The sequence below is a fragment of the Podarcis bocagei genome, assembly GCF_964188305.1.
Source record: "Podarcis bocagei genome assembly, chromosome: 13".
Classification (NCBI taxonomy): Eukaryota; Metazoa; Chordata; class Lepidosauria; order Squamata; family Lacertidae; genus Podarcis; species Podarcis bocagei.
This window is the reverse complement of record NC_138138.1, coordinates 28,783,338-28,796,893: the sequence shown is the minus strand read 5'-3', so window position 1 is coordinate 28,796,893 and position 13,556 is coordinate 28,783,338. Positions and strand designations below refer to the sequence as shown.

The 13,556-nt window shown below is 49.7% G+C and overlaps 1 protein-coding gene across 6 annotated transcripts in view; it reads right to left on the bottom strand.

Moving 5' to 3' along the window:
• Positions 1 to 9,071: 9,071 nt before the first annotated feature.
• The window catches only part of CACNB1 (calcium voltage-gated channel auxiliary subunit beta 1), a 48,128-nt gene continuing 43,643 nt past the window's right edge, over positions 9,072 to 13,556 (bottom strand). For all 6 annotated transcript variants that reach the window (XM_081168811.1, XM_081168808.1, XM_081168807.1 and 3 more), the window contains one exon: positions 9,072 to 12,994. In XM_081168811.1, coding sequence (XP_081024937.1) covers positions 12,476 to 12,994 — 519 coding nt within the window. In that variant the 3' untranslated portion in view covers positions 9,072 to 12,475. The remainder of the gene's footprint in view (positions 12,995 to 13,556) is intronic.

The following is a 13,556-nucleotide window of genomic DNA, read 5'->3' as shown; positions in this document are numbered from 1 at the left end:
ATGAGAACCTGTGGTTTGCTGAAAGGCAGCTTGCGTGCTTCAGGGCTGAGCGAAAATTTCAATCCCAGTCCAGATTCTGTGCATTGTGTTTGTGTGTCTATGTCACACCGTGGCTTTCAGTTTCGCCTTCATGTCTCCCTTTCTTCCTCCCCAGTTTTCACATGTGCTGTTTTTCTTCTGACCCTCCTCCACCACTGCACAATCCACAAGCCAGATGGGAATATGCACAAAAGTGCAATGGACCAGCAACCTATCCTACTGTACTGGAGCACATTTGGAACACAATTATTCAGAGGCATATATACTTGTAGTGATCTCAGCTCTCTGGTCCTTATGTACACAAAATGGCACCGCTCACACACATCAGCAGGAGGTACCAGAGTGAAGACTGGGTGGTGGGCACGCTCAGTGACCACAGAATGCTGAACAGCTGTTGGCGGAATGAAGTATTCTAAATGCTGATCAGCTTGGGAGTGGAATGAAATGGAGTATCCTGCACAGAAGCACTCCAGACTATAATTTACTTATTTTTTTGCAAGCCCCCAGTTGTAATTTCTGAATTAAATTATGTTGTCCTTTGGATGTGCAGACTTCTATACATTTCTATTGACTAATTAGCATCATGCTTATTTTCGACCTAACCTGTGATACTTAGGAGATGCTCTGTGGTAACTTCAAGTGGCAAAGATTTGTTCTTTTGTGAAATTTGATTATGGCACGGGGAATGGCAACAAAGCAGTCTACAAATCACTGGAACACTGCCCTTCCCCCATGGAAATCCTATAGAGCAGGCACCCCCAAACTTGGCCCTCCAGCTGTTTTGGGACTACAATTCCCATCATCCCAGACCACTGGTCCTGTTAGCTAGGGATGATGGGAGTTGTAGTCCCAAAACAGCTGGAGGGCGGAGTTTGGGGATGCCTGCCGTAGAGCTTCTTCCTCCCCACCCCCACCCCCAGAAATTGGGCTGGTGATCAGTTCATGGATCATCATCTACCTTTTGTCCACCCCTGTGACTGGTGTTGGAAAAATTCACCTGTGTGTGTCCATTTCAAGCCACGACAGGGTAGGGTGGAGATAAGCTCTCCATATGGAGCACCTCTCTTCCTGAGCCTGTCTTCCTGTTTCACAAGCTGTGTCTGGGCACCACCCTGGGCTGAGATTAAACAAACAAGGGCCTTAATTTTATTCATAATTAAATGTCCACAGCCCTGAGGAACAGGATGGGATCAACACCTGGATTTCAGCCAATAAACCATGCGCCTCTGCATTCTTTTACACCCCCATCCCACCATAATAATCCCCAGTGAAACTGCTAGACGACAGCTGGATAACTTCTTTGAGTGGCTCTTGGCTGGCTGGCCAGCCATCCATCAGCTGTGTCCAGCACCAGCTGAGGTTTGGCTTAGCAACACAGTTTTCTCTCCATTGTCTGTAGCAAAAGCATGGGCTGAGAGAGCAGAAGTTGAGCATATAATTTCCTGTGCCAACAAACACTACTCGCTTGTGCTGATTCCATGGAGCTGGGTTTCTAGTAGCTTGGAGAGAAGTCAGGAGTAGAGTACATCTGCCTGGCTTTCCCAGAAGGGACATATTAACTATTAGGTAAAGAAGAAAGTGCCACCGATGATTTAAAAGTGCTTTGTTAAAGGGGGCACTCAAGGATATGCAGTACTGGCACCTCTTTTTGTTGTTAAAAAGTGTGGCACTTAATGTAACAACTTCATGGTGAGTACCGGCCCTTATTTTTATAGAAAAAAAAAGCAGTGTATGTGTGTGCATACACACACAGAGTGCTTTTTTCGGGGGGGGGGCGCAGGGGCAGTGGCGTAGCGTGGGGGGTGCCAGGGGTGCCAGCCGCACCGGGCGCAACATTTGGGGGGGCGCGTTTGGCCGGCCCTCCTTGAGGAAGCAGGAAGCCCACTGTCCAGGCGGAGAGACCTCCTCCCACCGCCAGCCTTCAGAAGGCTGCTCCGAAGCCTGGCGGTGGGGCAGAGAGCAGTGGCGTAGCATGGGGGGTGCAGGGGGTGCACGCCGCCTGCCATGCCGCCCTGGCTGCTTCAACCGCGTCCGACAGCCGGCTCAAGGCTCCTTCCGGCCGGGTCTCCCGACGGGGCGCTGCGGGCGGAGGCTCCGGCACCAAGCGCCACGCCGCCCAGGCTCGGGTCGCTGTCTGGACGCGCGCAGCCCGCCAAACGCACCATCGGCGGCGCTCTAGTGCCTGCGCGCCAAGACCGCCCACCCGCCCCGACGGGCCCCCCCCTCACCCGCGCCGGAGGCCGGCCGACGCACTGGCCCCAGAGCCGCCCCCTCCCCGCGCCAGAAAGAAGCCGCGTCGGGACTAGCCGGGCCGGGGAGGGAGACTGAGAAGGCTGCGCCGCGACGCCCAAAGATGCGCGTCTTGACGCAAAGGGGCCAGCGGCACCCAGACGCGGAAGGGACCCTCTCCCCCTGACCCGCCACTGAACTGCTCCCTTGGCAAATCCCAGTCCCCAATCCCCAAGATGCTTTATTTGAGGCAGGGGTCCTTTAATTGCAAAAACAACACCACGGAGGGCAGTAGTCACCAGGACGTTTGCCCCAGAGTAGAGCCGTCAGTATTAATGACCATGGTTAGGGGTTAGGGGGCGCAAATTACTTGCCTTGCCCCGGGTTTGGGGGCGCAAATTACTTGCCTTGCCCCGGGTGCTGATAACCCACGCTACGCCGCTGCGCAGGGGTACACATACCCCTAAACATTTTGTGAATCTTTGTATTTTTGACCATTTATTGTATTTATTTCCCCCAATTTGAACTATAAATGGTGATTTTTTTGAGTCAAAATGAGAGTACCCCAACATTCTTTTTTGAAAAAAGCACTCTGTGTGTATGTGTGTGTGTATGTGTGTGTGTGTGTGTGTGTGTAATTAAGGACACATTCACACCGTATGTTTAAAGCACTGTGATGCCACTTCATGGCTTCCCCCTCAAATAATTCTGGGAGCTGTAGTTTGTGAAGGGTGCTAGGAGTTGTTAGGAGACCCCTATCCCCCTCACAAAGCTACTGTCCTCAGAGTGGTTGAACAATCCATACCTCTTCCCAGTTGAACTCTGGGAATTGTAGCTCTGTGAAGTGAATGGGGTTTACTAGAAATAGCATGCACCTCCATGGGCTCAGGCGCTGTTGGGGGCAATACGTACAACACTGGACGCAGGGAGTGCCCAATGCTTTACCAAACCTCTTGGTCCTCCCTGTTTGTATGTGTGATTAGCATGAAGTCACAATTGTACCTAACCAGAGAGATGAGTGACATTTGCAGAAGGGAGGGGGAACCTGCGGCCCTCCAGATTTTGTTGGGTTACATGCCCATTGACCATGACGGCTGGGGCTGCTGGGTGCTGGACCCCAGCAATAACTGGAGGGCCACAGACTGCTAATCCTTAGTTTGCAGGCATTAAATGTGATTCCACCCTTGCCCACATCCAAATACAGTACTTGGATCAACAGAGGTGACCGTGGGGCAAGGATGGAAAGACTTGTCTGTTCTGGTTCTCCTAAGTTCTCATTTTTCCCATCTTAAGTTCAGTTCTCCATGTTCCTGCAGCAATTTGCTATTTTTTTTTAATCCTCATGAGAATTATTCAGTATTTCAGTGCAAATTTCTCCTTATAAACATACCTTTGTAGCTCTGACCAATGCACACTTCCCCCGCCCAAACAATGTTTCCCAATACAATTCAATTTTGTATGTTCTTTTCCCCTCTAAACATTTTCCTTTACGCCCTAATACATGCATTTTTGTAAACAATGGTTGGAAAAGTGTGTCGCAAGACTAGGAGGAGTGTGAATTTGGAGGACTGCCCGTGTTTTGGTTGCCATGTTGTGTTGTGAAGTGTGGATTTGATAAATTCAGCTGTAAATACAAACAGGACCAAATATTTCCCCCCTATTCCCAGTGCAAAGGAAAGCAGTGAAGCCACAGAGGAGGCTTTGAGAATTTGCATGAACCCAGCAGTTCCAACTGCCAGTATCTGCTTCAGTTTGGAAGCCTGTGCTTGGGCAGCTCAGCTCAGCAACTGCTTGAGAAACCTGATGATTCTCTTGAGAGGTGCCAGAGTCAGAAATACCTCTTGGGCTGATGCTAGACTCTTTCCACTTCAGGATATGCAGGACAAACGTAGCTTGTTAATAAGGCAGCTGAACGGAGAGCTAATACAAGGACAATTGTGGAGGCAAGGTACACCTTGCCAATTTATTTTTTTTAAACCACAGAGCTGAATCAGTAAATGAATGTTTTGATAACATCGTTCGACCTTGAGCCTTAGCAGTTACAACAATTCTTGGGGACAGCACAAGGGAGAAGAGTCCCAAGGGCATAGCTAGAGTGGGGCATTTATGAGAGCTTCTCTTCTGGCAGACCCTCCAAGCGTCCCTATTTTCCAGGGACAGTCTTGATTTACAAAAGTCATCCTGGCTTCTGGTTTGGTTCCAGAATGTCCCGCTGTTCCCAATCACGCCCATATTTTCATCAGATAAATGTTGGAGGGTACAGAGTTATGTGACTCCCGAGCCAAGGTGATTAGAAGACATTGGAAGGCAACCCTGTGTTGGGAAGTTTTTTAAAAAAATGTTTAATGTTTTATTATGTTTTCATATAGTATCTGTTGGAAGCTGCCCAGAGTGGTTGGGGCAACCCAATCAGATGGGCAGGGTATAAGGAATAAAATTATTATTATGGAATAGGACGTCCCTATTTTCATCAAAAAATGTGGGAGGGTATGTCTTTCGGGGGTCTCAGCTAGAGACACCACTCATGCAATAAGGAATTGTGTGAATGGCTTTTCTATAGCAAACAGCAGTCATGGCAGCCTAATCTGGTTTCAGGCAGTGCGCAGCCTGCAGGCGCCTAAGCCACCACGTCACTCCCAGGAGACATGTGTGGCTTGGGCATGATGCAGGCCTGGCAGTGCCAGCCCCCGTAGTGTGGCGCCCAGTGCCAGTCACGTTTAGCTATGTTTGTTGAGTGAACTAAAAAGTTTTGTGAGCCCAATTTTTATTTTTTAAAACTCATTTTGTCATTTTGTCACCCCCCCCCCCGTGATGACACCCCCTGCACTCCCCTTCCTCCGCTACTGGGAGGAAACTTTCCCTGCTTCCTTGTGTTACCACATGGGTAGGCAAACTAATAATAAATAATAAAAATATTTTTTTATTTATATTCCGCCCTCCCCAGCCGAAGCCGGGCTCAGGGCGCCTAACAATAAAATAAGACAACATTTTAAAAATCATTTCATTAAAAATTACTTCAAATCAAATTGATGGCAACCATTGGGTAGAGTTCTGTGTAGATTGCCAAAGGAGGGAGTCAGGCTGTGCCCTGGCCAAAGGCTTGGCAGAACAGCTCTAAGGCCCAGGGGCCGGATCAGGCCCAATCACCTTCTAAATCCGGCCCGCAGAATCAGTGCTTTTACATGAATATAATGTGTCCTTTTATTTAAAATGCATCTCTGTTATTTGTGGGGCCTGCCTGGTGTTTTTACAAGAGTAGAATGTGTGCTTTTATTTAAAATGAATCTCTGGGTTATTTGTGGGGCATAGGAATTTGTTCATCCCCCCCAAAAAAAATTATAGTCCAGCCCACCACATTGTATAAGGGACAGTGGACTGCTGCTGGAAAAGTTTGCTGACCCCTGATCTAGACTGTTGCCCCCCCTCATTTGTGCTGTTGAAAGAAACATGTCCTGAGCCCCTGGCCTACCTGGCAGCAAGTCAGTATGCCAAGTCCAGAGGTCAATCCACACAAGCAAAGTCCAGAGGTCAGGAAACACAGTCCAAGGTCAATCCAAGTAGCCAAGTCTGAAGTCCAGCAGTCAAGATACAGTCCAGAATCAAACCCAAAGCACAGTCCCATAGAGATCCAGGAACATCCAAGCTGAGGTCTCCCAACATGTGCAGCTGAGCAGGCACAGCCCCTCAGCCCTGCTTCCCTTTTGTACTTTGCATGCTGATTGCAGCACCTGGGCTTGACGAGGCAGGTGACCCTCCCCTGTTCTAAGCCTGCTCCAGCTGAGGAATCACACCCCTCCTCCAGACCTAGCGAGCCCCACCTGGCCAGCTAGGGAGCTGGGCTGTGGGCCTTTGTCTGCCCCAGCCTTCTAGAGGGCCACTCCTGCTGCTCCTCACAGCACATGTTCATGGGGAAAGGGCCCCCTCTGGCTCTGGTGATGGGTCTTGCTGTTTCTGGTTCCTGTGCATTGATCTCCTTCCCCTCACCATCCTCCATCACCGTGTGAGTACTTCCTTCCTGATCCCCTGCTTCGCTTGGTGTGTCCCAGTCCCAGCTACACCCAGTTCTGAAGCCCTGGCCTACTGGGCAGCGAGTCAGTTTGTCAAGTCTCCAGTCCAGAATCAATCCACATGTCCAAAGTCCAAACTAAAGCACAGTCCCACAGACCCTAGAGCATCCAATCTGCCCATCAACATGGGCGGCTGATCAGACCCAGCCCCTCAGCCCTGCTTCCCTTTTGTACTTTGCATACTGATTGCAGCACCTGGGCTTGACGAGGCAGGTGACCCTCACCTGTTCTAAGCCTGCTCCAGCTGAGGAATCACATCCCTCCTCCAGAGCTAGCGAGCCCCACCTGGCCAGCTAGGGAGCTGGGCTGTGGGCCCTTGCCTGCCTCAGCCTCCTAGAGCGCCACTCCCGCTGCTCCCCACGCCTCAGAGCCTGACGCACAATAAGGTCTCACACTTAATTGTAGCTGACACTATGAATTGGCAACAGAGATACTGTATGTACTTTTGTTACCCAAGAAAAATCTTCTAGTGAAAACAAAAAATAGTTTAGCAGCAGTACTTACCAGAAAACACCAGGGGAAGGTGAAGTCCCGAGCACAGAGGTTCAGGCATTCTTGCTGTTTTCATCAAATCCAATGTGGCTCCGTCCAGGTCTGCAGAGCGCAAGACTTCTGTATGCAACGGGGCGCTGGATTTGGACTTGGGGGAGGGGGGGTCTGATTTAACCAGCGCCACCTTTGCTGTAATCGGGTGTGTTGTGGGGGCTGGATTTGGGCTAACCAAATCCTAACCAACCAATGGTGATGGCAATGTAGTTTGGCCACGCACCCCAGCAGACGGTATTCTGAAACATACTGCCAAGGCCACATGACATTTAATGCACTCTTGATACCACTTCATGACACACACACACACACACACTCCAAGAATTCTGAGAACTGTAGATCGTGAAAGGCAATGAGAATTGTTAGAAGACCCCTATTCCCCTTACATAGTTACAATTCTCAAGAGTCCTGTACGGAAAGGGATTGCTTGTTAAACCGCTCTGGAAATTGTGGCTCTGTGAGGGGAAATATGGATACCAGGCAAGAGTGCTGGGTAGGAAGGCTGCGGCCTGGGCAGCTGAGAGTGGAAGGCAGGCACCAAGGAGGCTGGGGTAGCTGAAGGAAAGGAGTAAAATGGGTGGTGGCCAAACGTTGTGCTCACTGGAGAGAGCAGAGGCCTTGCTGGAGCAGGGGCAGGTAGCCAGACAGTACAGCTTTGGAGGAAGGAAAGCTGAAGGAGAAATGTGAGGTCACATGTGAGGAAAAACTGATACACTAGGCCTAGAGAAAACAAGGCTGTGTACTACACACTATGCCTTCAAACCACATTCTTTCCCTCAAAGAATTCTGGGCACTGTAGTTTACCCCTCACTTGGCTACAGCTCCCAGCAACCGTTATCGAACTACAGTGACCAGAATTCTTTGAGGAAAAGAATGTGCTTCAGATGTATATAATGTGTATACAGACTGAGAGCCTGTACGCCAGAGCTGCCTGGGTGCAGACAAAATGGAGATGCCCTACCTGGCTTGAACATGGGACCTTCGACACGCCAGGCAGATGCCCCACCCCTGAGCTGCAGAGCTTCCCTTCTTCCTCCGCAGACACTCTGCCCTGTGCTTGAGTTTGAAGGGGTGCCGTGGTGGAAGCATCACAATGGCAGTGTCTCCACCTGTGAACTATGTACATTCACTTCCATGCCCAAAACAATCCTGTGCACAGAGTAGGGTTACACCAGAGCTTTCCAAACACATTAGTGTGTCAGCTGCAGTGTGTAGATGTGTCACGTGAACGCTCCTCCTGGGGCTCGAAAGGGGTTAGTTTAACCTCCGGTTTGCTATTAAAATGGAATTACTGTGCCGCAAAATGATGCATGTCTAAAAAGTGTTTCACCAACATGAAAAGTTTGGAAAGCTCTGGTGGTGTACACACGTATGTAAGTAAAACATTGCTGTATGGAGTAATCCTGTTTAGGGTTGCAGCCAACAATGACCTCTTGGGATATTGTGTTCCATTTTCCCTCCCTTCTTGTGCCCCCCCCCATCAATCTACAGTGGTACCTCGGGTTACATATGCTTCAGGTTACAGACTCCGCTAACCCAGAAATAATAACTTTGCTTCAGGATGAGAACAGAAATCTTGCTCCGGCAGCACGGCAGCAGCAGGAGGCCCCTTAGCTAAAGTGGTGCTTCAGGTTAAGAACAGTTTCAGGTTAAGAATGGACCTCCGGAACGAATTAAGTACTTAACCCGAGGTACCACTGTACTTCGCACGCATACTCAGGCATCATTGTGCATTTTTACTCTCTTAGGGTTCTCTGTAAAACATCTCTCTCTCTCTTTTTACACTTCTACGAGCCTTGCAGTTTTGCTAAGCGTGAATGTGAATGGCATTTCAGCTAGATAAGAATCAGAGGCAAGGTCATGTTCACAAGGTCATACATTGCAATAGCACTTGTCATTTAAGGTAGTTTCACATTGCTTTTCTGACAGCCACCCCCTACAACAGCCACCCTTCCAGGGGATTGCTGTGTAGCAGCTTGGATTTCTTGACACATCAGTACCCTTAAAATACTCACATTGCTAGTTCTACATGTTTACCGATGTACAGGTTGCTTTTCTGTGTGAGGTATCTTTCTCACACAGGGAAAGGTCTGGATATTTGAAACAACACCCCAGCACTCCCTCCTTTGGGGGCTGTGTTTGTGTGCGTGCATTTTTGTGTTCTTCCACATCTCAATAAAAATGTCAAAGTGCATTTTATAAAATACTTTTATTCCCATGGTAATGGGGATGGGTCATTGGAGCACTGAAAAATCAATTGTAATAATGGCGAGGCAGAGACATGGCAGAATTTATTCTCTATATCCAATAGCCTTCTCTACCCCCCCAACCCCCCAAATTAAACAACAAAACAACCCAAAGTGGAGAATAAATCAGAGGGATGCAGATATAAGCCAGGGGATGGGACTGGTCATGCTTCATTATCTGAAAACTCAGTAGCACATTCTTGAAAATGCCTCCCCACTTTATACAGTACCTCCAGTTATAAGGGTTTCTGGTGAAGCTATTTACTACAAAGAATTCAAGTTTGGCCAAGGAATCCCTACCCCACGGAACAATGCTAAGAATAAATAATATAAAATAAACTCTCTTAAATTAACTTGTTAAGCAACAAATTCACTTTTCTCATTGTTCAAATCCTCTTTGCCATATTTTTCTTTGCTGGTCTTTTACAACTCTCGCCTAACAAGAAAGGCTGAGTTTCGGGGGGGGGGGGGGAGAACGTTGTGTAGAGAGCACTTGACCTTGTGAATTTGTATCTCTTAAAAACAGGAGGGGAGAGAGTCAGACATGTGAAATCCACTGTAGAAGCAAACTTGAAGGTGTACCAGGTCCACTTTTGTCCTTTTGTATGTTAAATCCCCTGGTCGTGGCACAAAACGAAACAACCTAAAGCTAAGTTGGACCTAAGGAACTCAGGTGTTCTATTCCTGTCTCCAAGGTCTTTTATGTCTCAACACGCAAAGGACTTCCAAGGCTCCCAGGTCAATATTTCGAAAACAAGCAACGCTTTGAACTGCAGCGTTTGATATAAAGGATGTCCATTAAAGTGCGGTGGATGTACAAGGCTCTGGGATAAGGGACAGCAGCTTAAAATATGGGAACAACACCAGCAACCCTAACAGAATATCACCCCCAACAGTAGAACCAACAGTATCTGGCAATGTCTGTGGGAATTACAAATTGATTTTTTTGGGAAGGGGATGGATTCACTGTAGCTGAAAAAGAACAGGAAGATATCAAGTCCACTGTCCTCCTGGCAACAAGGGCAGGCTCCACCCCACGCCAGCAAGGTTTCCAATTTCCAACCTGCATTTCTCATTAGCAATTAGTCTTGTACCTTGCCTTCTTTAACTTTACACCGCTCATATGTTCCTGTTAGGTGCACTTGTAGATTAGGTCATAGGCCACATTAAGCGTCTTTTTCTCCCACTTAGCTGAATATGCCAAGCTCACTAGAGCTTTAGCCCAGGTAAGGCCTGAAGGGCTGATCTAAGGCCATGTTTCACATGCTATTTTCTGCCTGACAAACAGGTTTCCAGTTTCTTCACCTCAAATAATTTTACATTCATGCTGAAGTCAGCAGTGCTGTTTTAACGGAGACTGGGGCACCCAGTGTGTCAGTTACAAACCACACAGGGAAAGAAAGGGATGATGGAAACAGAGAATGGGCTTCAGTTGGGTCAGGGAGCCTTGTGGGAATTATGCCACAAATAAAATGTACATCGCTAAACAAACAAAAACAAAAAGCACCCCAGTTACCCAAAACTCTATCTTAGCAGCCTCAAGAGAAGGTGGAACATAGTTGTCAGATTTCTGGGGGGAAAGGCAAACTCCAGAAGTGTGTTGCATTCAGATGTCAAGGGTGTCAGTTACATTCTGAGCAAGGGTGAAGGGTCAGCCTTCAAAAGTGTGGTCTTTGCACCTAAGGGCAGATTTTGGCACAAGAGCAGAGCCCAAAAGCTGAGCCTGGGTAAGCTGGAACCTACTGGGTACTGCTGACGTTTGGAGAAGCAACCACAGCTATTATTTTCCCTCTGGGGTTTATAGAGGGAGGGACAAAATCTCTAGGCTGAAGACCACCCACAGCCTCCGCAGATCCACTTGGTCCTGAGCTCCAAAGCAGGCACAGGAGGGGTCAGGGGTGGCAGGTAAAGGACTGCACTTAACGGCTGTGCGGCCCACTCCATCCATCCCACCATTCATTTCTTTCCAGTGGGAGCCATGTGCTTGAACTGCAGATATACAAGAACCACGCCAAGCAGCAATTGCTACTGGCTCCCCTCGACACACACTGGCAAAACTCCCGAGGAGTCTGATTTTGCAAGACAGAGACAGGCTGGTTTCCCCGAGTCTTGATGGAAAGGGAAATTCTAACCCAACGACAACCTTCCGAAAGGAAGAGGCAACAGTGGGATGGATTCAGTTTTCTGCTGTGAGAGAAGGCAGCACACCTTCAGCAAATGTAAGCAGGCGGCCATTTTTAGTCAGGAAGGATCACTTCACCTCTCTGGTTTCAGAATGGTGGCAATACCTTTCTACTTTTCACCTGCGAAACACCCCAGGCCAAGCTATCACATGTGCTGGAAAGAGGTCTCCAAACTCAGCATTAAGAGCAAAACCACAGCTGGTTATGAACAGGGACAGTCCGGAGCCTTTTTCCCTGCCAAGCGCGGCACACAACAACACACACACATGCACACACCCTGCATGCCCAGGATCTGCCCAGCAGGTGACATACATCCAAGAGGGTCGTGAGCTGAGGCACTGGAGGATGGGTTGGGCTGGAGAGTTTAAGGTGGCCGGGGTTGGATTTCTCTTTCGTAGGCACTGGAGAGGATCTGGCAGAGAAGCTGATCCTATGACAGAAAACTAGGAGATGGTTTTTACTCTTCCCCTTGCCTCTCCTCCATCCCACCCACCCGCACCCCAGCGGTTGGGCCGGGAAAGCACCTCGAGACAGGCAAAGAAAGAGATCTATGATGGTGTAAACCTATAGAGGGGAGAGGGCCGGATTCTTCATTTGGGAGCAGTTTGGCCTTGCATGGGGCGAGGCACGCAGGATCTCAGGAGGGGCAGCCACAAGCACACGGTCAGCTGGTCCACCTCAGCTGCCACCCAAGTGTTGGGGTGATTCCAGGCACCAGTGGAGACTGGCCCTCTCCCTCTCCAGGTCCACAAGGGGGCCTCTGAGGAGAGAGGGGAGCTTTCGTTATTTAAGGTATATGTGATTGTTTGTGACCTTGAGGGAAAAGGCCAGGCAGTGCTGGCTGGCTGGCTGGCAGGACGAGGGTGGTCCAAGAGGTTGTTGGCACAAATGGCAAGGCAGAGGAGCAGGTGGGGAGGTGGAAGGTGTCCCCAGAGAAGGGTGGCGAGGAAAGGGAGTTCACGCAGACCCGGCCAGCGATGGTGCTGCTTCTGAGGCGCAAACGCTATATGCCTGCCCACAAACTGCTTGGTGGGTGAAGGACAATCCTCCGGAGAGGCTGGACCTACCCCCAGGTGCCAGGCAACTGAAGACAGCTCCTGTCCCCAAGGCTCTGCGTGGGAAGAGGCCTCTCCCTCAGCGGATAAAAGCCCTGCCCCTCAGGGCCTTAGTGGATATAGGCGTCTCGTGCCCAGTCCTCTACGTCATTGTGGTTGCGGCGCAAGCCCTCCTCCTCCTCGCTCTGGCAATAGCGCTCCCGCCCCTTGCCGTGCCCGTGGAGAGACCGGTTGTGGTTTTGCCGGTCGGGCTCCTCGGCCTCCCAGGAGCCCTGGCGCTGGGGGTGGCGGTGCCCCCGGAGGTGGCCCCGCTGCTGCTCTGGCTCCTCGGGTTCCCAGGACCCCTGGAGGCGGCGGTGGCCCAGGCAGTGGGCGCGACGAGGCTCCGGCTCCTCGTAGGGGTCGGTCTCGATGTCCATGCAGGAATCTGCTGGGTCAGTGTACGCAGAGTCGCGGCTGCCCTGCGTCTCCGAATCAAAGGTGTCCTGGCGGGAAAGGCCCCGGGCGGCAAAGTGGGAGGGGGGCGGCGCGGCGCGGATCTGGCCATGCCCAGCCAGCTGCCCCGCATAGTCGTGCAGGCTGGTGTGCTCTGGGTCGAGCGGCTCCTCCCCATGCACTAAGTAGGGTCCCTGGTGGAAAGAGGCATTCACCACACACCATGCATGAGAAAGGGAGAAAGGAGACAAGAGTTAGTGCGGCCATGACACAGCAGCAGCAGCAGCAGCTGCAGCGCCCCAAAACAGGTTAGCACAAGGGGTTCTCAAACTCTGGCCTGGCAAACCGCATGAAATCTTAGGGAAAGTTTCCCCTGCAAAGACATACGATTTTTCTGGACCTGGGAGTTAAGCAAGTCAAAAACAAGAACAAAAAAGCATGGATTTTAGACCCCCTCGCAGATGGGGATGGAAAGATCAATTGGTTTCAGCTCTTCACTTTTCCCCATCTCAAATTCAGATCTCTACATTTCTACAGCCATTTGAAGATTGTTTTTTTTTTAAATCCTCATAAAACTTCTCCAACAGGTTGGTGCAAATTTCTCCCAATAAACATTTTTTTGTACTGAATTTAGATTAATGGACACATCGTTGTAAGCAATTTCTCCTAACCGATTGCATTTTACTGTGTTATTTTCACTAATATATTGTGCACGTGTCCCCCTAATGCACACATTTTTGCAATCTTTGTTCAAGT